Source organism: Miscanthus floridulus, unplaced genomic scaffold (assembly GCF_019320115.1).
Source record: "Miscanthus floridulus cultivar M001 unplaced genomic scaffold, ASM1932011v1 fs_56_1_2, whole genome shotgun sequence".
Lineage (NCBI taxonomy): Eukaryota > Viridiplantae > Streptophyta > Magnoliopsida > Poales > Poaceae > Miscanthus > Miscanthus floridulus.
In genome coordinates, this window is record NW_027096947.1 from 34,968 (window position 1) to 60,000 (window position 25,033).

The 25,033-nt window shown below is 46.2% G+C and overlaps 2 protein-coding genes across 4 annotated transcripts; both read left to right on the forward strand.

Annotated features, from left to right (window-relative positions):
* The first annotated feature begins 1,332 nt into the window (after positions 1 to 1,332).
* LOC136532285 (protein LAX PANICLE 2-like) lies at positions 1,333 to 15,302 on the forward strand. Its single transcript, XM_066524892.1, has 4 exons — positions 1,333 to 2,448; positions 2,741 to 2,791; positions 3,056 to 3,128; positions 14,394 to 15,302. Exons 1-4 carry the CDS (start codon positions 1,673 to 1,675, stop codon positions 14,556 to 14,558), a joined length of 1,065 nt encoding a protein of 354 aa, XP_066380989.1. The 5' UTR covers positions 1,333 to 1,672; the 3' UTR covers positions 14,559 to 15,302.
* Positions 15,303 to 17,768: 2,466 nt separating this feature from the next.
* LOC136532283 (large ribosomal subunit protein uL11z) lies at positions 17,769 to 19,439 on the forward strand. Of its 3 annotated transcripts, none has more exons than XR_010778202.1 (3): positions 17,769 to 18,360; positions 19,009 to 19,112; positions 19,251 to 19,439. XR_010778202.1 is itself a non-coding variant. In XM_066524891.1 (2 exons), the coding sequence occupies exon 1, from the start codon at positions 17,858 to 17,860 to the stop codon at positions 18,356 to 18,358; it is 501 nt and encodes a 166-aa protein (XP_066380988.1). In that variant the 5' UTR covers positions 17,769 to 17,857; the 3' UTR covers positions 18,359 to 18,360; positions 19,009 to 19,196. The 3 variants fall into 3 exon arrangements, 1 of the variants encoding a protein (XP_066380988.1); XR_010778203.1 differs by having other exon boundaries at positions 19,255 to 19,439; XM_066524891.1 differs by lacking the exon at positions 19,251 to 19,439 and having other exon boundaries at positions 19,009 to 19,196.
* The last annotated feature ends 5,594 nt before the right edge of the window (positions 19,440 to 25,033 follow it).

Consider the following 25,033-nt stretch of genomic DNA (forward strand, 5'->3'; position numbering starts at 1 on the left):
GGGCGCAGCCACGACCCGGGAGTAGACCTTTACTCCCGGTTGGAGCCACAAACCGGGAGTAAAAGTATACCTTTAGTCCCGGTTGGTGGCTCCAACCGGGACTAAAGGTCCCTGCCACCTCTGTCTGGCGCAGTAGCCGTTGGGCAGGGACCTTTAGTCCCGGTTGGAGCCACCAACCGGGACTAAAGGTATTTCTAGTCCCGGGGGCAAAAAATTCCGGGACTAGAGCCCATTTTGGCCGAGGATCAAAGGTCTGTTCTCTACTAGTGTACCAAACTAAAAATACTTTTTGGCTAAAAAGTTAGGGGACTTTTGTAGAATATGACCCAATTAATTCAACCATCCTGTCAAGATTCTAGCATCATGATGGTACCTTTGTTTTGTTCCTCCTCCTAACTAAATGTTGTATTGGTGCGAAAGAAATGGAGGCCAGTGGTTAGAAGAGTCTCGGTAGCGTTTCATGTCTTGGATTCGACTTTTCATGGAAGCGAATATTTAAGGGGTTTAATAGCATTGTGCATGTGGTGGTAGGCGATATTGTCATAGATAACACGTGGATCTAATCTTCGTATCGAAACCAAGTAGTAGGACACGAACAAAGGCAAGCTTACCTGACGACACGGCCGCACGGTCCCGTACGACCAGCACAGCGCAAGGCGGCTCGCCGGAGGCGACGACGCGACCCGGGAAAGCAGCACCGGTCACAGGCTGGGCGACTACATCATGGTGTTACCACGTAAACTCCGAAAACTTCGTATCGGACACAGATATGTTGATCCGGTTTTAGTGCGAGAACAGGGTAGGATACTGACAAGTAAGAAATGGAGGATAATTAGTATCAGACATGGACGTACGTCTGATCAGGGATCAAAATTTCATATCACCAATTAGATAACGACGTTATATTTTATTAGGTGTGGAGAAGAGATTTGCCGGAGCAGCGCTCTAGCCGTCCACGCCGTTGCCCGTGCGGAAAGCAGCAAGGCATGCTTAGCTGACGACACGGCCGCACTGGGTCCCGTACGACCAGCGCAGCACAGGGCGGCTCGCCGGAGACGACGACGCGACCCGGGAAAGCAACGCCGGTCACAGGCGGGGGCTGCTACATCATGGTGCTACCACGTAAGCTCCACGTCTTCCAGAAAACACCCTGAGGAATGGTGGTTTTGCATCACAAGCCTGGGCTCGGACGCACGGCCCCCGCCGTTCCTTTTGTCCCCGCAGGGGGGGGGAGTGCAAAAAGTAAATCCTGCTCTCCTCTCCTCTCCTCTCTCGCCGCGTCGAAGCTACTCCTATATGTGCTCGTCTCCAAGGTCTTCTCTCTCTCTAGTATCTCTCCTCCTCTCCTTGCTGCCCCGTGCCATGCTGCTACTGCTCCCTCCCCGCTTCCACCTCTAGCAACTTCTTCCGCTGTTCCCCATCCAGCTCCCTCTCTCTCCCCGCATCTCATATTCTCATCTCCTGTTGTAGCCCACACGAGCGGTCGTCGCGTCTGCGGTCAGCCGCCTCTATCTGACGCGCGCGGACGGCCGCGCGTCCCCGGCTGCCCCTCAGCAAGGAGGGACTGGGACTGAAGGAGCGGAGTGCACAGGAGCTAGCGAGGTGGCGCGCGCGCTAGGCCGGGCCGGGCCGGGTCGGCCGCGGCGGATGGCATGAGCCGGCGGCAGCCCGGATGGTCCCGGCTCGGAACCGGCAGCCGCTCCTCCGCGACGCGTATGCCACGCCCTGCGCCGCCGCCGCCGCCGCAGGCCTCCGCGTGACGCCGATGGCTTCGAGTCACATGGCACAGGAGCCCATCGACAAGCACCACAGCGAGCCGATCAAGCAGCCGCCGTCGCCGCCGCCGCCGCAGGAGAGGCATCAGCAGGCGGACCAAGACACGCGCCGCCATGCCCACGCGGAGCAGCAGCAGCTCACGCTGCGGCCTCTCCAACCCGCCGGCAGCAGCCACCAGGAGGCCGCGGGCACCAGCGGGAGCAGCAGCGGCGGGGCCGGGGACTGGCTCCGGCTCGGCCTAGCCCCGGCGTCCCCCGGCGCCGGAACGCCGCGCGGCGTCGTCTTCGCAGCACACCGCGCGGCGGAGCAGCCGCCGCCGCCGCCGCTGCTGTCGTCGCAACCGCAACCGCGGACGACGACGACGACGGAGGCGCTACCGCCGTGGATGGGCGTGCCACCGGGGCCTCTCCTGCACCAGGCCGCGCCCGGCATTCCGCAGGCGTCGATACCCCTGCCCGTGCCGCCCACCGGGCCGCCCTGGCTGCCGCCGTGGAGCCCCTCCGCGGTGGCGCCACCGCCGCCGTCGCTGATCCCCTTCGGGTTCGGGTACCGCGCGTTCTACACGCCCGGCACCGGAGCCGGCGGCCCCTCCGGCCTCGACACGATCAGGGTCGTCCTGCCGCCGTCGGCCGCCGCCGGCGTCTGGTTCGCGCTCCAGGCCGCGCCGCACCAGTGAGTGTTGCACTAGTAACCATGCGAGCATTTCAGTGTGTGGTGTGGTCTTGTGTTCATCGTCACCTCTCTCTCTCTCTCTCTCTCTCTCGTCTATCGATCTCCCGGGATACTGTCGGTGGATCCGATGAATCCCTGCAAAATGTGGCGCATTCTTGAGCAATTTTTGAATCGCTTATTACTTTTGGCCGTTATTTTGAATTCGGTAGATTATTCTCTCTGTCACTTGCTTTTTTTTCCCTCAAATTAACTTGGAGCATTGTTTGGCTTTCCTTTCGGTTGATTCGTGCAGAGGGAGGGAGCCATTCTTGCCTCAGATTCCGAGAAGCTACCTACGGATCAAGTACTATTTATTTCTCATCTCATACGCACCGTTCGTTCTTTAATCTGAATTCGATGCATCAATCAAGCATGGCATCCTGCATTTGGATTAGTGTACGTTTTGTCAATGCTAGCTCTTCTTCCCCTCCTCATCTATATGAAACGAACCACCACAAACTTCATTCATTCATGCAGCACAAATTAAAAATCATATGCTGCAGCTGCAGGTATTAATTTCTTGTATTAATCTTTGTACAAACTAATTGAGCTTGTGATGTTGTTGCAGGGACGGGAGGGTGACAGTCCGGCTGCTGATCAAGTACCTGGCCGGCAAGCTTGGATTGGAAGACGAATCAGAGGTGCGGTTTATTCGTATTCATCGCAATTCCAATCTCCTTCCTTGAAGCGTTGTTTGGGTTTTTTTCTTGCTTGCTTGCTTGTACACATGCATGCTTCTCTTTTCGTTGTGTGGTGCTTTTTTTTCTATCTTTATTCCCTTTTTTTTCTCTCTCTTCATTCACACAATACATCGGTGCGTGTTTGCCCCCGGCCCCTTGCTTTGCTTTCCCAACATCGGTGATGAAAGGAACTCGAGAGCTAGAAAAGGGACTAGTTGTACCTGTATGTTTAATATTTATATATATGCGCCTGTATTTTTTCAGTGTGTTGTTTGTATAAAATATACATGTATGTTTAAGTTTGTGTGACAACATCACAACATACATGTACGCGAGCGAGTAGTGAGGTCTTGTTCCTGTTGTAGGTGAGGGGTGTATGTCCAGGGGTGGCACATCACCCTTCCCTCCCTCACCACCACCACCACCACCACCACCACTTGACAAGAGAGTAGCTCTCCTCTCTCTCTCTCCCCTGCTAATCCATCCTAGAGAGAGAAAGCGAGGGGGTTTGATAGATGGTTAGTTATCACTGGCTAGTGATGGGACCTTGGCATTTGGCAGCTTGCTGCTTCCGTCCTGGGTGCACACACGCACAAAAGCTTTTGGAGCTGCGTAGTAGTAGCCTTAGGCAGGTAGGAGCCCCCATGGACACGCCTTTCTGATCTTTCTTTTCCTATGCACCTCTAGGGTCAGAAAATGGCCTGTAAGCTCATCATTGTTCCCGAGCCTTTTCTCCTCCGTTCTCTTTTGCTTGGCTTCCTCCCTTTCCTAGCAATAGCTCCCGTGCAGCAGTAGTAGTGCAATGGCGCAGATGGCGAGCGACCGAGCGTGTGTACAAGAACATGCATGCAACAGAGCTACGACAGGGGCTAGCTAAAGAAAGCTAGCTGTCTTCATCATCTCATCCATCTGTAAATATATATAGGATACATGAGTACATACACGTACAGCTAGTGCCTCTGCTGTGTGGCTGTATTGCGTGAGCAAAAAGTATATTGCGAGCGAGAGAGGGAGTCTTGAGCGAGATAGATGGTGCCCTAGAAAGAGCCTCCTTCACCCACCATGCATCACTGAAAGCTATGCCCCATCCTCACCTCTAGCTAGCTAGTAGCTAGCTACCTCACCGTATGGCATGCAGGAAGCATCAAGTAGGGCTTTCGAGTGTCTTCCCTCCCTCCTCTCTCTCTCTCCGGCCGTATGCATGTGTGTGTGGAGAGAGAGAAAGAGAGAGTGTATGTGCACGAACAGCACCCCCTCGCTCTCTCTCACACACACACCATTTCTTGCTGCTCCGTCACTGGGGGATGGATCTTTTTCATAATGGCTTGGAGATCTTGCTTCCTTTTCCACTCGATAGGCCTACCTTGCAAGCCTGCATATGCTCTCTCAGCAACTGCAGTGACAGGCTTCTTTTTGTTCAGGACTACACACGCATGTATATACATACGTACACGCATGACCGTAACTTTGTTTTCTTTTGATTGTCCACGTTTGCACTACCAAATACATATACTGTCTTCTTCCAAAAATATATACATGCCTGACCTTTTTCACTCTTGCCTAGCTCTATTGTTTCGTCTACTCGTCTCTGTGTTGATCAATAATCCCAAGCAAAGCGAAAACATGAATAATTGTCATGCACGGAATCTCCTTTCTTGTAGATTAAAACATAAATACTTCTACCTGATAGTGCTAGCTATATATATAGCTAATATATACCTGCACACACAGCACAGCTACCTGAGTAGAGATGCCATACCCAATGATGAAAGGCCAGCTAACTTTTCAGGTGGCTATTGCGCTTGCTATTGTGCAATGTATGTATCTGATCTTAGAAAAACGAGTGTCGTTGGTTTGTAAACGTATAAGCAACAATTAGAAATGAAAGATGCGTATGGATACAAACATATATAACTAGCGTACGGGCCTGCACGGTGTATATATATGTGTCGAGGAATTGACAGGCTAACCACACAGGTATGAAGCTTAAGTACTCCTTCCGTCCAGGAAACAATGCAGCTATAGGATTTGTGCCGGTCCAACTAGTTCAAGTTTGACCAAGTTTATAGTAAATAAGATTAATGTTTATGTCTCCAAATAAATTTATTATGAAAATATATCATATAACGAATTCAATGATACTTATTTTGTATTATGAATATTAGTATTTTTTAATATAAATTTAGTTAAAGTTCAAACTGTTTGACTTCTTGAAAGTGAGAATTGTATTCTTTTGTGGACGGAGGGAGGACGTAATATCTTATACTTGAGTGCCAAATATATATATGATACTTGTTCTCATGTGTGTCAGACTGGCAGTACATATAAGTATACATGACTGTAAATGCATTCACCCGTGACTTTCAGTCTTTCAGATCCTAAGAAGCTTGATTCACAAGATTATTAATTGAAATTAGTGTTTACCAAGCTATGTAAATTACGGTAGAAACAATCAGGGTAAAAGATGCCTAGTAATAGTTTAGGTGATTACTGATTTGATTTTCTTTTCTGAGTGATTAGTAGCTCTCTGTGCAATCAAGGTAGCTTATAGGGAAAGTGAAAAAAAATATCAGCATCTCAATTAAATGATTGGTTATCCAAGCTAAATGTCAGGGGCTTAATTAAAATTTTGATCATCATGTCAATTACATAATGAACAAAGTGGGTTCAACTTGGCATGGTTCTTCAGAACACATAGATGTAAAATTTGCTCACATTTTTGTATATTTTTTCAAGTTCTAAACTAAACACCATGCAACACGCCTAATCTTTATTATTTTAGTTTCCTAGCTAGGTCAGCCATAGCTCCAAAGAAAGATGAATATAATGCACTAATAAATTGTACTTGTTCTTTCATCTGCATTCAATTAATTGCATTAGTAATTTATCCTGAGGGATTGGTTCTGTTAATATGAGAACATAATACACAAAATGCAAGTCAAGTGATTAATGCCTACAAAATTCCTGGTGTCTAGAATGATTCCAAGAAGTTAGATCCATAATTTGTCCTTATTAAACAAAGACCTTGCGAAAAAGGGACTGTAGCATCACTATTCACTAATATGATACTTACCTATTTCAAAAATGAAGTGCTTACAATTCTGAAGTCCTGCATGTATCATACCATTTTTTTTGTCAACTGTCATCCACGATGTGTGCACACCGTGATACTATATATATATATATATATATATATATATATAGTATATCTGTCAAGCTGAACATATGCAGCTAGATGGAGTAAATGATTTTATTTAATTTGTAGCTATCATCTGGTCTTGAATAGCCTAGCAACCTTCACCACCGACGCCATGCAGAGCAGTTTCTTTTTCTTAAACAAAGATGCCATGCATAATAAACATTTCTAAGGTCAACTTTGTCTCTACCAACCAATTCTATATTATCTAAACTTTTATCAACAATAATTGAGGCAGGAGGAGGTTAGTTCTCTGTAAATTAAAAAGAGAGGTTCCTGGTTTTACTAGGTTGGACCATCTTTCAATCGTGAGTGGCGAAAGGCCTGCATGACTATAGCTGGGGATATGATGCATGTGGATTAATTTAACAATGCACAAGAATATGGAATGTGACCATGCATTTTGTTATTAGGATATTGATGTGAGGTTAGTGACAGGCCTTAGCTAATCAAAAGATTCCATCTATTTATGCTTTATATATAGTAGTGTACTGGAAATCATCACCAAACGGCTCCTCCAGCCACTTTCTATATGCTTATGAATTGTACTTTCTTCTTAATTTGTCTACTAGATTGATGCTCTTTTTTTTTGCTTAGTTGCTATCCTAGTCGTGAAATTAATGCAGCGGGGCATCTAGCCATCACTGCAGACAATTCTGAGACGAGGAATTTGTGAGTGGTAGGATGCATGCATCGACTAATTAATTTGTGAAGTGTGATGTTCAAAATGGTATAAGCATAACTACTCAAACAAAGTACTGTTTTCCCCATAATAAATAAAAGAAATATGAAATGAGAGTGAATCCAAGGCATCTCGTGTAGCATGTTTATTAAATTTTCCACTAAATGGCCTCACTAGTAAGCAGTAACATGCCTTAGTAATTGCTTTTTGATGCGATGATCGAGTGCAATAAGCTCCTTTGCATGGTAGTATGCTGTCATGCTATCGTTGAGCTTACCTCAGACCTCACTCAGTTGTGAAGCTAGCAAAACTATGTACTTGATGTAGAGATGCATGATCTACCTATTTTCTTTCACACATCAGATGGCAAAGCTTAGATAAAGAGTAGGGTAGCTACTAGATAGGTTAGATTAACACTACTAGCAGCAGCTGGGGTTATGTGTGTGTGTGTGTAGTTGTTAGATGACAAATACAAGGACGTTAAGTGCCGCACTTTGAGCTGAATATATAGTATTAGACACACACGCATCTTATTAGCTATGGCCAATGAATGGATCCACATGAGCACTGCAGTTTTATGCCCATATGATTGGCTTCCGATCCAAGTGAGAGAGAATGTGCATGGGAGTGGGGACAGGCTGAAAACGCATGCATAGTTTGTGTGGAGAGAAAGAATAATATGGCAAGTTGCATATGGTGAAGGTTATAGCGAGCGAGCTAGCTAGAGGGGCATCACACAATATATAGGAGTACTATATACCACTACCAGAATGATCGAAGGGAAAGTGAGGGAAGAATATATAGAGACGGGTGAGCAAAAGCCAAGAGGTACGGTAGAGGAGGACCACTATAGCTAAGCTCGCATGCAGTGCTTGGTACTATATTGCAATTCCCTCATGCATGGAGCGGACGTGTCCTCGTTGATTCGTACTGGTTCGTTCATGGCTTTCATGCGGACGTGTATGATTAGGCAGCTGCTGCGATCTGTTTGGAGGAGGAGGAGGGGTCCTGATGGATCGATTAAAGCAGCTAGAGCATTGTTGCATTGATCGACCAAGCTAAGCTATAGCTGTAGTAGCTTTAGAGAGAGATAGAGCACTTAGAACAAGTGAGCTAGTTGTGGGCATGAGATGAGATGAGGGCACTACTCAATCACTAGCTTTTACGTACGTACTCCATCTTCATGCTCGATCTCTCCTGCTTTATTATAAATTGCTACTTTCTCTCTCATGTATATGTGCATGCTTGCATCTTTCAGTTGGGGACTATAATGCATATATATGCTCGCTCTAGTCTTGAGATAGATAGATAGATAGATAGATCTAGAGAGAGAGTTTGAAGCACTGGGTGCACCTACCAATCAGCAATCAAGATGGAAATTACTAGTGTAGCAAATATATAAATTAGTAAACCTAACGCAACTACAAATGAACACCTAATATATATGATTAATTAAGCCCACTCACCAGAATCGCAAGGCAAGGCACCGGCATTTATTGCGTGCTCGATTGATCACCTCCAATTAGCAACTCATTAAGTGCAAAGGCCACGATTGTTAATTAAAATTTCAGAAGGACCAAGAAGAAGAAGCAGCTCCTCCATGGATGGACGATGGATGGATGGATCTGATGAGTGTTAGTTGGAGGGTACTTGTTGTTGGTGGTGGCCTTCATTCGCCTAGCTAGGAGAGGAGTAGAAAATATTCCCTGGGGATCGTTGATTGATGGATGCATGTCCATGCATGCGTGCATGTAGCAGCCGCATCGCCAAGCCTGCCCTGGCCAAACAAACGTGAGAGGTGCACTACCTTTCTCATGTATGCCTGCCTGCCTGCCTGTAGACTAGTATACTCCATTCTGGTTGGTAGACTTTGCAAATCAATCAAATTTCATGCAAGCAAACATGCCGGCCTTCTATCTTTTTCTTTCTTTTTTCTCAGTCTCTACTTTAGCTAAATACGTGTATGCATTACCTTATTTGAATTCGGATGTTTTAATTTTGAGGAATTCTTCTACCAATATTCTTGTTTTCGAAAAGACAGCAAAAGCTTTCCCACTAATTTTATTAGAAGGAGAAATAATACAAGTGCTGTCCAGTTTTTATTTGGAGTGGAACCCGGATTTGAAAACACACACAAATTCCCTCATACAACTCAACAAAAAGACCGACCCAAACCTAAGACAACTCTACCAAGATTCATACATGTACATGTTTTTCTCCTAGTGAAAAACCAAACGCTCATATTTAGGTATAACTCTATGAACTCATACACTACCTATGGACACTAACATAAAAGACTTGGCTCACAAATCTTGAGACTTAAACCAAGGCGAGCAATGCAACAACAAATCTAATTGTGCATATATGTACATATAGCATAAATTAAACTAAATACTTCATGTGCAACAATATGAATAAAGATAAAATTAATAAAAATATTCTTACACTGAGTAAATTTGATGTGTGTCTTCAGTTTTGGTTGTTCGGCCGGTCGTGATTAGATATGACCACAGGATCGCAGGCCAGGCCAATTAAATTAAATGTAGCCATATGACAGGTCCGCACTATATATATATATATATATATATATATATATATATATATATATATATATATATATATAGAACAACTACTCTATAGCTGGCTACAAAATAACCTATTCTGTAGCCACCTTGAGTTACTATAATTACTATGTTAATTTATGAGATTATAGTAACTCCTTACTAAGTGGTTTACTATAACGTTATGGTAAATATCCCTATGTGTTATAGTAACCCAACTATAGTAAATATATATTGACATTATCGTAAATTAGTATATAAAATTATGGTAAATGGAGGTGGCTACAGAATAACTTATTCTGTAGCTGGCTACTGAATAGCCTCTCCCTATATATATATATATATATATATATATATATATATATATATATATATATATATATATATATATAGAACAACTACTCTATAGCTGGCTACAAAATAACTTATTCTGTAGCCACCTTGAGTTACTATAATTACTATGTTAATTTATGAGATTATAGTAACTCCTTACTAAGTGGTTTACTATAACGTTATGGTAAATATCCCTATGTGTTATACTAACCCAACTATAGTAAATATATATTGACATTATCGTAAATTAGTATATAAAATTATGGTAAATGGAGGTGGCTACAGAATAACTTATTCTGTAGCTGGCTACTGAATAGCCTCTCCCTATATATATATATATATATATATATATATATATATATATATTACTATGTTAATTTACTAAGTGGTTTATTATAACGTTACGGTAAATATCTCCATGTGTTATAGTAACCCAACTATCGTAAATATGTATTAACATTATCGTAAATTAGTGTATAAATTTATGGTAAATGGAGGTGGCTACAGAATAACTTATTTTTGTAGCCGGCTACTGAATAGCCTCTCCCTATATATATATATATATATATATATATATATATATATATATATATATATATATATATATATAGAGAGAGAGAGAGAGAGAGAGAGAGAGAGAGAGAGAGAGGTTAGGACGCTCCTGTAGCTAGGAAACTGCACCCATGCAAAGGAATCAGGTGAGCCACCAAATTGCATATACATAGCATACATAGTATATGACAATAATTGTTGGTTTCGTGCACAATTGTTGTATAGGGATGTAATGCATCATCATCTTGCACATAATTATAATCCACACTACACGACAGCTAATTAGTGCAAGGAATCTGATGATGATGGCCATAAGACGTACAGTATGTGTGTGTATTGTTCTGGCCCGTCCGTGGTCTTTAAATAATTCTGATTGATCGGTGTCGCTAGCACGATCTAATACCGTCAAACATATTTACGCACGATCGAGAGCGAGAGATCATCCATGATCGATGTGACTAAAAATTCGTGTATTGGTATTTTTATTTACTTGTGTATGTACAATAGGTGCTCCTTTCCTTTTGTTTTGGTGTGTGGTGCACGTACTGGTGCATGATTAAGTTTTTATAACCCTTCATCTTGGCATGGCTTGATTGGTGGATGGTTGCATTCCATGTAGAAAAATGTAGTCCCACATGCATGATCATGTTAGACCTAGCTAGCGCTAGGGCTTAGTTAATATTATTTTGATGCTTGTCCTATCATGTTAGACCTAGCTAGCGCTAGGGCTTAGTTAATATTATTTTGATGCTTGTCCTATAGTTAGTTTGGGCTTGCAGGAAGCGTTTACAATTAATGCTAGTTATTGTTTGAGCAACCTTGAAATGAGCTTTTTACCTAGTTATTCCTGAATAGGTAATTTTAGCTACTCTAACAGAAATGAACTAGTTACCTTAGTGCTGGTGAAAATATATCTTTTCTGAGTTTGCTGCACTATATGTGTCCTGTTATGCTAAACTAAATGAACATCATTTGAATAACATGTTTTTACCATCAACGATGAACTTAAAGGTAGCAACCATAGTGGAAGGTGAACAAAATATTCTGCAAAGATAACATATAAGTGTATGGATAATTAAAATTTACTAATACCATACATTTTGAGTCCTGTATTTAATTGGGGAGATTTGTGAAGTTAATTTGTTGTTGGAATATTGTTATATGATTCTTGCCATATGCAGTGCTCTTGTGCTTTAACAATTAATTTTTCTGAACTGGTTTGACATACATTATATTAATACTAGCTTTGCGCAAAGCAAAGGTTTTATAAAATCTGTGCTATAGTGGAAGCTTATTAGAATTCAAGATTTTATACTTAATTGATTCAAAGGCTCATAACTCAAATTTTAACTTCTTGTAAGAGATTTGCACATACATAATTAATTATTTATGAAACAGATATAACTTGCATTAGCATGCTATACCTCTATATAGTTTAGTTAATTTTTAAGAGCAGTAATTGCATAAGTAGTTCCAATTATCTTTGGGTTGGCTATGATTATGCTGTTTGTGTAAAAACAATTCTGGTATGAAATGAATTATTTAGGATTTGATTATGTTAGCGACAAAATTGCGCTTCTGAGTGCCAACAGATTAGTTTTCATTAATTGGGCCTCTGTTAATTTGCATTTCCTCGCAAGAGGTAGTTTTCGTGAATCCATTCAAGATAATATTTTTTATCACTAGCATGCTACAACATCAACCCTTGTATGCAGTTTTTTAATGACAGTTCTTGAATCATTTTGTTTAAGTCATCTCGGGGAAGAGGTTAAAACTCATAAATGATTGCTGCTCCTTCTCTTGTGCATGTTGCATAGTGTAAAATTTGATTGCAGTAGAGTAAACAGTAGCAAAGAAAAGGTGCTTATAGCTACAGATAACAAAATTTAATTTGATTGGTCAACTTCTCTTTGTATGGAGACTTTTTTTGTTTTGCGAGAACTTTCTATGATGACTTGTGTACACAGGATTTGTCTAGTTTCGTGATACTATTATTTGTTTTTTAGGCAGTGGATGTATATTGGACCACTATATAGATCACTAATTAGATGATGGATGCGCAATAACTATCAAAATGCTAATTTGTTTCTGTAAGACTGCATTGTCTATTCATGGTGGTGCCATCGTGTTGCCAGTGTACTTCATTGGTCCGTATGCAAAACGTACAAGTAACAATGCTTCCATTTTAGTACTACAGCTAACAGTGACACATAGATGTTTAAGTGTCAACTACTCTTTTATTATAGCATAAATAAAAATGGATAAAAACAAGATTGGCTCCTTGGTACTATAGGTGAATATATATTGGAGTTGAATTCAAGGATTCGCACCTTAAGATTTTTTTTTATAGTCCTGTGGCACATGCGTACCAGAGAAAAAGCAGCCTTAATTGAATTGAAAATGTGAATATTTGGAAATCACTTGTTTTTTTTTTCTTAACAGTCGATTCCTGTTACATGCTTTTAAGGTGTATTTGGCTCTCTGAGATGGAAAAGCGAGAGAAAATAAGAAACATATAAAAAAGAACAAACTTTGCCTTAAGGATTGAATTGGCGTCGGTGAAGCTAGGGAAGAGGTTGGGTTGGACTTCTACCTGGAAACATGTCACCGGAAAGGCCCCACTGGTGCATGCACATTCCAAATTAGCATCTGTACTGCAAAATGGCGTCTTTAAAAATTTAAAAGGAAAAATATGCAATTTTTGGTAAAGTTTTTCCTATCCTTGGGCACTAATTATGGGCTTAGAGTGACATTATTAAGTCAAATGTCATCTATTTTATTTAGTGAGTATGCATCAGGAGCTCCATTTTAGGATCTGCTATCAACATCGGCGATGTTGGTGGCGCTATGTATTGTACCTAAAAAAAATCAGAGTAGGGCCAACGTTGCTGTCATGCCATGGCATGTTAGGTAGGCAAGCACGGCCGGAGGAGGCTACTACAACACCTGCACACTGGGGTCACGGGTGTGGGCGCTTCTTATGCTAACCTAATGCATGCATGCATGCTCAAGGACAGTTTTGAGACAGAAGAATCAACCAACCAATCAATCAACGTTAACTGCTCTTGGACCCTGCTTAGTGCTTATATATACTATACAGTATTTACTAATAGAAAAAGTTCTGAATTTTTTATCTGTGGGTGTTCAGTAGGCTTGGCAATTCATTGTTTTGAAGACTGCAAGCCATTGACTTGAGCTTGAGGTGTCTGGTTAAACAAATGAGGAGCGTACATGACCGGTGAAAAATAATACTAGTAACGACATAGGCCGGAAAAAAAAGGCATGCAAGAGTTACATGCAGTTTTGCATCACAGATCTGTGCTTGGTAATTTGAATAGTACACTTTGGGCCGGACTGATAACTCTTGAGATCTGTGCTTTGCAATTGCAGCTTTGTAAGCACGTTTAGTTTGCTCTATCTAGTTTCTTTCTCCCAGATAAACCGTACATGCATGTAGTAGTAGTAGTAGGTTGTCTGGGCATCTCTCACACACATGTGGATGTGGGGGGATAAGGTAATGCATTGCTATTATTGCAAACTAACAGGGGAATCAGACATCGGCGTCAGGCACCACTTTTTTTGTCTGGGCGTGCATCCTTTGTGTGTTGTCAGGCACCAATCAGCCATGCATGGCCGTTGCAAGTTTTGCAGTGCCTATGGTTGTGTTTGTGTGTAGGGGAGGTTGCTCCAAGGAAAAGATCAATCTCCGATCCCAATCACTTTCACACTATTTCCACGATTCCATTGGTTGATGCATCAGTGTGGAGTCATTTCAGAATAACGCTTGGGGATGCAAGTTTGAGTTTGTTAATTTTCTGATGACAGCAGCACTGAACAAATCTGAAGTTACTGAACTGAACTGACGAAGCATGCATTGCATTGCGTTGCGTCAATGTGTGCAGGTGGAGATCACGTGCCGAGGGCGACAGCTCCCCGCGTTCCTGACCCTGCTGCATGTCCGGGACGGCATCTGGTGCCAGGGCGACGCTGCCGCCTCGCCGTCGGTGGTGCCGGACATGTCAGCAGCTAACCACCTCATGGTTTTGCAGTACGGCAGAAGACGCTAGTAGACAGACAGACAGACAGAGGACCAACCAACCACCCCCAATCTCCCGATGACAACACTCACAGAAATGTAGATTCTGGCATCCTGCCCCTCCTAACCCTTTTGTCGGCACGGCTAGCTGTTGCCGGACCGGCAATAGGCGGCATGACGGACGACCACAAGGTCCTGACCGCCAGCACGCTGCCGCCCGATGATCTGCTGAAGAAGCACAGGAGAGGTGTGAAGCTTGCTTTCCCCTCCCTGGCAACAGTCAGTCGGCGCGGCAGTTCATCGGCAGATGACCGGAGGCTGTTCTTCTCCACACAAGTGCTGGAGAGAACACAACAGCTTGGAAGTTGCCTGACAGAGAGGTTGTACGAGTACTGAAGACTGGCGACTTCCAAGCCATTTTGGCCTTCATTCTGTTGACCTGATGTACTAATCCTCAGAGTTGAGCCGTTACATTTTGTTAATCATCGGCTGCTCGCTTCTGTTCTTTGTTGTGGAAGCAGCACGCACGCATTCCCCGTTGCTAATTGAAGACCTTTCTTTCAGTTTCAGAGGGCCAACTTGACACCTCACTGAGAATTCATTGATTCATGACTTGACCCCTAGAAGCTCTTGTTTCTTTTTGGTTCATTCATCAGTGGTTTGTGACACAGCAGTTCAGTTGTAGCACCTATCATGTCACACAAGATGTCAGATGTGTACGTACCATTTGCCATCCTCTTATATTTAATTATTTATTTACTGCGAACTTTAGCAAGCAGCTGTGGATTTTTCGTGACCAAAAGTCGGAGGTCTGTATGTAAGGGTCATTGTTTTCCTTGAGGCTCCTCCTACTTTTACATGTCTCACAGAGTACCTCTGCATAATAACAATAAAATCTATAAAAAGAGAGACGCTTTCTTCACCTTTTATTTCAACAAACAGCCAGAACAGGTAACAGATTAACAAGGCGAATTCGATGAATCAGATGGAACGCCACACATCAGACGTCTAAGTGTCACCAAATACCTCCTAGCTCCCTCCCTCTGGACTCTGGTAGCAGGCTAGCAGCAGAGGCAGAGAGAGGCCACTCTCGCCCGCCAGTAGCAGGTCGCCGTCATCAGTAGGACTAGGAGCTGAAGCTGAGCCCAATGCAAGGGTGATGCTGAGGTGAGGTCAAGGCCTCCAAGCAACAGTACGCTCTCGGTCGTATGTATCCACGTGTGTTGCCTTTTTTGCACTCGCAAGAAAAAAAAATCAAAGTTAAAAATCCAGGGGAAGAGGATACTAGTGCTGTAGTGCACGCAAGACAGGAGACGACGGTCCAACGTGCACTACTGCCACTGACTGAGAAACAATGCAGATGACGCATGCAGTGCAATCAACAGTCTCTTCTTCTTCTATATGTTGGAACGGGATTAGAGTTCAGGATGATGAGGTTAGCAGATGATGATCTTGTTCTAGATATTGGAATTGGAAGTACAAGCTCTGACAGCAGCACCTCAACAACCATCCGTCACCTGGCACACACGGGATTAAGGACAATGATAACAACGCTGCACTAGTCTCCGGTGCTGCCTCGTAGCACCTACTGCTGCTGCATCATAATTCAGAATTCAGATCGTGGTGGCGGCAGAGGACGAGGTCGAGGCGGCGCTTAGAAGGATATGTACTAGGACTGGAGACAATCCCTGAAAACGAAGCGTACCTGTAAATTCAAGCTTTCCCTGGCGTCTTCGATCAATGCCATCTGGGGATGCTTGCTTTGCTCAAAGGGAGGATCTCTCCCTGGTCAGGCTTTGCGTACGTATTTGCACTGCACTGCACTGCCTGCATCAGCCCAGGTAAGCTTGACATCATCCAGGGACGAAATGAAATCATCTCTGAAGCTTCCTTCCTTCTTCGGCCACTGGTGCAGCAACGGCAGGTTGTTGGTCGATTCCTAGTGTTCTTTTATTAATACATGCAGGAGGTAATGAGTAATGGCCATGAAGCTGCAGAAACGCAACGCTGACTACTCATGCACCGAAAAGAAAAAGGAGGATTAGATTCTTCATCAACTGCCGCACAGGCTGATTGGAGGTCTCCTTGCACACTACTGTATAGATTAAACTAGCTAATCACACACATGCTAAATGTGCCCTGCTGCCTGATCAGAAAAAGCAGAGGGGTGCTAACACAGTGTCAGTTAAGGTTGATTGTCTTGGACAGACAAGGACCTTCCATCCATCAGCTCCCAGTCCCATGCTACCTGCAACCAATCGGATTGGAGCTGCGGCAAGTGGAAGCTCAAACTTAATGCCTGACAAAAACACTCGGCAAGTCACACTCACACGCACTGTTTGGGGAAGCTGACGGTGCAGCCGCAGCAGCGCACCACCTGATTGCTTGGGATCCATGCAATGGCCAGCAGCACGCCGCGTCGGTGTCATCGTCATCGTCGTCAGCTCATCATTGCTTCCAAGGCTGGTGAAGGAGAATCCATGGCGGTGAAGGCATTGCATTGCCTTGTCAAGTGAACAACTCAGCCATGGTTGGTTGACGAGACGGAACCAGAGAAGAATCTTGTGAGTGAGCAGGGATCGAATGCCACATGTACAAGCTTGCCCTGCTGAATCGACCACACACAGCCGTAGCAAAAGCGTATTCACAAACTCTCATCATTGTGGTTGCTTCCTTTCTCCTGCATGTATTACGTTTTGTGTTTAGTGGATGATGAGGAAGCTCAGCAGCTACGCCTGCCTGAACCTGCTGACACCACCTGAACAGAAGGCAGCAGGCAGGAGGCAGGTAGCAGTCGCGAACTCGCGATGGCAAGCATGTGTCAGGACACCGACGCTTCACTGGCCGCCACGTCAATCCACTTTGTGCGAGTGCATCATGCAACCAATCATCAGTCAGCCGATGCTGAGTTTTTTTTTTTTTTTTTTTTGAGGAGATGCTGATGCTGAGCTGAAACTGAAACGGACGCCGCCCGCGCGCGCTCTCTGTTCCTGAATCACTGATCGGCGTGGTCCGGGAAGGGGAAGATGGGCCACATCCGTGCGCCTGGTGGATCAGACGACTACATGGCACCAGCCCATCTCGTGGAAGCCCAAAGAGAGGGAGACGACGAACCGATTTTTATTTTAGGTGGGCTTACAAAGTGACCAAAGGCCCAAACCACAAACAGCCCAACGGGACGGGCAAGCAAGCCTACCTGCAATAAGACATATATAACGACGGGCAACGCAGCCTGCGGGAACCCTACCCATCCCCCGCCGCCGCCAGTCCTCACCCTCTGCCAAACCCTACCCATCCCCCGCCGCCGCCGAGCAAGCAGCAGCAGCAGCCATGCCGCCGAAGCTCGACCCGTCGCAGGTGGTGGAGGTGTTCGTCCGCGTGACGGGCGGGGAGGTGGGCGCGGCGTCGTCGCTGGCGCCCAAGATCGGCCCGCTCGGCCTGTCCCCGAAGAAGATCGGCGAGGACATCGCCAAGGAGACGGCCAAGGACTGGAAGGGCCTCCGCGTCACCGTCAAGCTCACCGTCCAGAACAGGCAGGCCAAGGTCTCCGTCGTGCCCTCCGCCGCCGCGCTCGTCATCAAGGCGCTTAAGGAGCCTGAGAGGGACAGGAAGAAGGTCAAGAACATTAAGCACAGCGGCAACATCAGCCTCGATGACGTCGTCGAGATCGCCAAGACCATGAGGCCGAGGTCCATGGCCAAGGAGATGGCCGGCACCGTCAAGGAGATCCTCGGCACCTGCGTCAGCGTCGGCTGCACCGTCGACGGCAAGGACCCCAAGGACCTGCAACAGGAGATTGATGACGGCGAGGTCGAGATCCCATCCGCTTAAAGGTGAAATTCATTCATCCTCTCTTATTATTATACTACTACGGTTTGCTCGTGCTCGGATTGCACCAAAATTAGATTTGGCCGATGCTACTGTTATTGTTTTGTTTGGTGCGCGTCATGGGAAGCTAAATGTTAGTATATACTGTATTGATGTGTGTTTAGCCTCTGCAGTTGTGTCAATCATTGCTAGAAAGTTTACCCTGGTCTGTTGTGCTTCTACTGTTCTGTTATTGAGAAGCTCCTAATTACAACCATCTGTTTCTTTATGCTGTTGAGTGTTGGTCTAGCACTATTTGTTCTAAATGTTTGCTTCATTGAGGTCCAGATGTTTATTAAGTTATTATTTATTCATTTAGTTGATCATTATGGTTCATTTGTTCGGTCAATAGTGGGAATTAATGGTTTTGTGCTTCAGTTTGAATGTTGATGGATTGTATACCTGCCAATTTAGCCAAGATTTGTCATCGGTAGATTTGTCGTCCTGCCGAATATTCAGTCTGAACCACATTGCTTGTTCTATCATGAGATTCAACATTGGTTGATGTTGAATGATCATTACCACTAACCACTTACTAGTGCTGTTCTTTCCTCAAATAATGAGGAAATCCACTGCATATATGCATGTCTTTCATTCATTTCTTGTCTATGCAGACTAGGCATCAAAGGAGACTACCATTGGTGCTGCTGAAGTGGTGTCGTTCTGCATGCTGCTGATGTACCTTGCCAAGCAATGTGATTCCATCTATTTTGTCTAGGTATGTTAGTGTTATGTTGTGAGAGACCTCAATGTTACTACCGTATCTTTGTTGAATGGAGAGTTTTAAGCACTTTATTAATCGTACCTTGTGCCCAGCGGAAGTTTCATCTTCCTTTTTGACCTTTTTTATTTGAAGTTAGAGCTTCAACTGGGGAAGTGGAAGATGGAATGGAACAGCCTCTGGTGATTGTGGTCTTTCTCATAAAAGGAAAGCAGCTTCCTGATCGTCCTTTTGTGCTTAGCTTTGCCATCGTAACAACAATGTTCTTTCTCAAAAACTGACGACTGGTTTCACGAGCCAACTCCAAAGAACTGCTACAGCCACCTATTTTGGTTTTCTGGCTGAAACTACTTTTGATTTTGTTGCAACATTTGCTTCTGAACATGTCTGAATATAAAAAACCCAGCTGAACTTGTCTTAGGCTAAAGGCCCCAACTCAAAAATCAACATAATATACCTAACTCTGAAATGGGCAAACTAGTGCAACTCGGCTCTAAAATTGAGGCTACTACTTTTGGTTTGAGGACTCACTTATTTTGAGTGTCTAATTTTGTAGCATCAACTAGCAATGACTTTAAAATCACGGGCTAATTGAGCCTACTATTTCTCTCTATTTGCACACATAATCTATTTAATCTCTCTATTTGGCACTACATAATTTCAGACTGAAAAATTAGTAGGTCATATAAATGGCTAATGTTGAAATATATGAAATCAAACATGATAATTCTAATTCAACTTGAAATTTTAAAATATCAAACAAAGTCGGGTAGTTAAGACTGTCGCCAACAACCGCGAACCAAAATACAAGGCCTTTGTTCTTGTGGAGGGCGAACTCTACAAGTGGAGCCACACCGAGATCCTATAGCGCTGCATCCCCATCGAACAGGGGAAGCGTTTGCTGAGAGATATCCACGGTGGGGTCTGCGGGCACCACGCCGCGCCTAGATCCTTGGCTGGAAATGCATTCCGACAGGGCTTCTACTGGCCCACTGTAGTAGCCGACACCAAGCAGATCGTGCGCACCTGCGAAGGGTGTTAGTAATACGCTCGGCAAACTCACCTCTCAGCCCAAGCACTTCAGATGATCCTGATCACGTGGCCCTTTGTGGTCTGGGGGTTCGATCTAGTTGGACCTCTAAAGAAGGTGCCTAGAGGCTACACCCACTTGCTTGTCACCATAGACAAGTTTACAAAGTGGATAGAAGTTCGGTCGATCTCCATGATCAAATTCGAGCAAGCCGTGCTGTTCTTCCTCGACATCGTCCATCGCTTTGGAGTCCCAAACTCCATCACGGACAACAGCACTCAATTCATCAAAAAAAGTTCCTTTGATTCTGCGATGAATACCACATCCGGGTCGATTGGGCCGTCATCGTGCACCCCTAAACAAACGGGTAGGTCAAGCGCGCAAACGACATGGTTCTACAGGGCCTCTAGCCTAGGATCTTCAACCGGTTGAGCAAATTCGGCGCACGGTGGGTCGTCGAGCTCCCCGTGGTGCTCTGGAGCCTAAGGACAACCCTAGTCGAGCCACTGGTTACACGCCTTTCTTCATGGTCTATGGTTCTGAGGCCGTCCTCCCAACCGACCTCGACTATGGAGTACCAAGAATCAGAGCATACGATGAACAGGGAGCCAAGACATCCCACGAAGACGCCATGGACCAGCTAGACGAAGCTCGTGATGTCACCCTCCTCTCGGCCAAGTACCAGCATGCGCTGTGATGGTACCATGGCCGACGGGTGCGAGACCGAGCCTTCAACGTCGGGGACCTGGTTCTCCGTCTCGTGCGGAGCAACAAGGACCGCCACAAGCTCTCTCCGCCCTGGGAGGGGTTGTACGTTATCGCGGAAGTACTTCGGCCAAGCGCCTACAAGTTGAAAACCATCGACAACGAGGTCTTCACCAATGCCTGGAACATTGAGCAGCTATGTCGTTTTTACACCCTAAATAAATGCATACTTTCTCTTATCAGTTTTGTCATTAAAATCCCTGATCTTTTGTGACATCCGACCCCTGCAAGTGCGAGGGGTCGGGCCTCACTCGGGAGCTGGTATGAGTACATTTATCCTACGACATTCTCTGTGCCTGCCCTCCTTTCTCACGATAAATCCTAAGAGCTAGAAGTTTGGGAACAAGCTCTGAGTAAAACTGGGCGAACTACGTGGCACCTACGCCCCACCGGCTATAGTCTCTTTGCTCTCCAGCGTAATCAGAATTGACTCACCCGCACTCTGAGCTTTTGCGACCTTAACCACAGAAAGGGTCGGGATACGCTAAACCTTTTTTACACAAAAAGGGGAGAACAAATAAGAAGCTATTTGCTGAAACGAAATATTGAAAGTTTGTCCATTTGTTACAAGTTTCTCCGCGCTGGCTTTTTTGCTTAACTAAATTCCTATGTGGGATGTCCGCATCCTTTATATCCGTAGGAAATTATTGTTTCAGTAGGTAGCCCGAATCGGTCGAACGGCACGGACATTGCTGGGAAACGGATGGGACGAGCTTCCCCTTACAAAGTGATTTCATCACGAAAAGTGACTGATGTATTCATGAAAACAAAAAACTATTCACATGGGGGCTTCCCCACAACTTAAATGGTTACATCTGCTGACCACTTCTACTCTAAATACTACTACGGCCGCCGCACCACGCTCTCCATTGACAACGTCCTACCGCTCCGCGGGATCCCTGAGGGTGCCGCCGTCTGCAATGTCGAGCACCATGTCGGTGACCGTGGTGTCTTTGCTAGGATGACCAGGGACTATGCCATCGTGATTAGCCGCAACCCTGACAACGGCACCTCGAGACAAGGCAGCTCTTGGACGGGGATGCCGCCCATTGAAGTACAACCACCATGGCTGGTGGATGTCTCTAACATCTCATCAAACTTTATGAACCGGCCGCCCTGATCGGTGTAGCCCTGGGCGGCTTCCCCATCGACAAGGCTCGCCTAGAGAAGATTCGTCGGAAGAAGCCTACTGTTGGGTTAAAAAACCCAGGGTCCCTCACGGACCGGCTTCCCAACAAAGGCTCGGCCCAAGTAGACAACATGCAACTCATGGGTCAGCCCAAGTATCGGAACAACAGGCCAGAAGGGCGATCCAATCATCGACTGGAAGGCTTGCCCGAGGAGGAACGACGCCCGTTTTCTGTCTCCGGCCCTCCTCTCCGACCGAAGCGCTCACTTCGATCTCCAGCCCACCTCCGGACGACCTCTCCGACCGAAAGGCCTGGCCGAGACACTACTTCCGACTCTGACCCCGCATCTCCGACCGAGGTACGCAAGAACCTTGCCCACTGCTCTTCTCCGACTAGCGCAACCAGAGCCGACTGGGAGCGACCGACCGGGGACGCCCGCCTGGGAACGACTATGGAATGAACGGAGAAAGCAAGGCAAGGCACACAAGTCGAACCACGATACCAAGGACCATACCCTATACACCTACAGAAACAGTACTCTGCAACCGCCCTGACATAAACAGTGTTGTAGGCACCGATATTTTTTCTATAGTATTGTGGGCGCCATTAACTCCCATACAGTAAGGCTCCCCCACATGCCTTTGGGCATCGACAGTCTTGTGGGCGTCGACATTTACCGTACCGAGTGAACATGGTAAAACCCCTCACATGCCTCTAGGCATCAACAGTATAGCAGGTATCGACATCTGCCATACCCGAACAAAATGACGTAGCCTCCCACGTGCATCCGACATCCGACAGTGTTGTGGGCGCCTACCATCATTCTGTACCCGCCAGTGTGGGAAGCAAGGTTTAGAAGCATACATACTCTCTTCCTCTCACTTGTAAGGCCATCCCCTTCATCTATAAAAGGGATGCACTCTCTCCCAAGAATCCAAGTTAATCCAGGTCGATTCAAGTGCTTCTAGATTCATTAGATCGATCAAGTTCACTAGCTCACAACCACAGAACCGCCAGGTTCAGACCTCAAGCACATGCTTGAACACTTAGCTCATAGCGGAGCTCCTGTCGCTCTTGGCCCTTTCGACTGGAGCCGACCGGACCTCTTGTACCCCCCATCTTTCTCCTTCTCGTTTGTAACCCGACTGCAAACTTCGAGCACCTGGGCTCAGGAATAAATTCATCGACCGACTCCAACTGGACATAGGGCGCGTTGCCTGAACCAATATAATCCCTGTGTCATTGAGTGCTAGGCCATCTCCAATCACAACGTACGACAAAACTACAAATATTTACTTGTTGGTCACTTTCTGCACCGACAGTTGGTGCCGTTCGTGGGGAAGATGTACGTTCAACACTTTTTGGTCATTAGCTGGCCCACTTTTCTGCCACCCTTACTATGGTAGGCTCAGGTGATATGATTCGCTTTGGCTCACTCGAGTTTCCCGCTCTCCCACCGGTTTGGATGTGGGTTCCACCTGTCTTCGAGCCATCCTAGGCCTTCGTCTTCGGAAGCCTAGACTTCGTCGCCGACCGGCTTGGCATACTACACCTCCGCGAGGAGGCTCTCGTTCTAGCGCCCATCGAAGGGGCGCCCTCCATCAGCTTAGGGACGCACGACGACTTCAACGACGTGGCATCTGCGCTTCATTCCGAGCAAACTCTCTGCTCAAACCCCGTTGTGAGTAATATGCATATTGTTATTTACTCTCTATTTACTATCTCCCGCCGATTATCCAGAGGGACCATATTTACCGCACCACGAACACTATACGATCGGTTCCCCTACGGCCTCGCGTCCCCCGTGAACGTGTGCGCTCGAGGGCTCCGAGGGATGCTGTCGCCATCCCCCCTCACATTCGAATAAGTGGGAATGGCAAGCTATGCTCCTACCTCTTTCCACGAACTCCCAGATGACGAGGGTGAGAGTGACGGCTCCAGCATCGGTGACGTGGCACCTAGACACCGTCTGTCCCGGGAGTGCGCTATGGCGGACGCTCTGGGACAGCCACTGGTCATTGCGGAGTCTGCGCAAACTCACACCCCTCCGGACCTACGTGCGGGGGCCCTCGCGTTTGCGTAAGGGCACGTTGCGGAACTATGACAATAGCAGTAGAGCCAGCCACCGCCTACGCTGGCAAGCTCGGTGCAGCACATTGCGCCCCATGCGCATAACCCAGCGGGCGGCGCCCGGGGTCACGCCCGCCAGGTCCAACACGACATCATGAACATCGCAGTTGCAGCAATGCTTCTGCGTGGTGTTCCCGAGCCCGTCGACCCCTAGAAGCGAGCGGTCTACCGAAACCTCTAGGTTCTAGTAGAAGCCATAGTCGTACAACAAGCGGAAAGCTCCGCATCGCGACTCCAACACGCGCCCTCTCTACCCACCAAGGGAGCGGGGACGTGCCAGACGGATCACTCCATCTGCTCGCCGCTACAGCCGCCAGGTGTGGCTTAGGAGGCAGCAGCTGCGCCTCTGTCTGACCTGGCGCCTGCTCTGCACTGGCCGTCGGTACACGAGCGGCCCGGTCTACACCAAGACGCTCGCAACGTCGTCAGCAATCGACATCACGCTCGGCATGATGATGACGTCCATCAAGCGGTGATGAGAGTGGGCGACATGGATCCTGGCCAAACCATCGAGAGGAGCGGTGAAACGCGCCATAGACATGGTCGCCGGCCGGACGACCGGAGTCCCAGCCTTGAGGGCCCAGGACCATGGGCCTTTGACCGGCGTATCCGGAGAGCGCCGTTCCCACATCACTTCTGACCGCCCACCAATATCACCAAGTACACCAGGGAGACAAACCCCGGTATTTGGCTCGAAGATTTTTGGCTTGCCTGTCGGTCGGAGGGGTGGATGATGACCTTTTCATCATTCAGTATCTCCCCATCTGCGTGGGGGAACATGTTCGGGCATGGCTTGAATTCCTTCCACATGACAGCATCTACGACTAGGCGGACCTCAAGAGGGTCTTCATTGGGAATTTCTA

What these genes read in the sequence shown, in the direction of transcription:
- LOC136532285 (XM_066524892.1), top strand. Translation starts at nt 1,673, where the DNA reads ATGGTCCCGGCTCGGAACCGGCAGCCGCTCCTCCGCGACGCGTATGCC. An exon ending in CTCCAGGCCGCGCCGCACCA is followed by an intron (nt 2,449 to 2,740) that starts GTGAGTGTTGCA and finishes TGATTCGTGCAG; the next exon opens with AGGGAGGGAGCCATTCTTGC. An exon ending in AGAAGCTACCTACGGATCAA is followed by an intron (nt 2,792 to 3,055) that starts GTACTATTTATT and finishes ATGTTGTTGCAG; the next exon opens with GGACGGGAGGGTGACAGTCC.
- LOC136532283 (XM_066524891.1), top strand. Translation starts at nt 17,858, where the DNA reads ATGCCGCCGAAGCTCGACCCGTCGCAGGTGGTGGAGGTGTTCGTCCGC.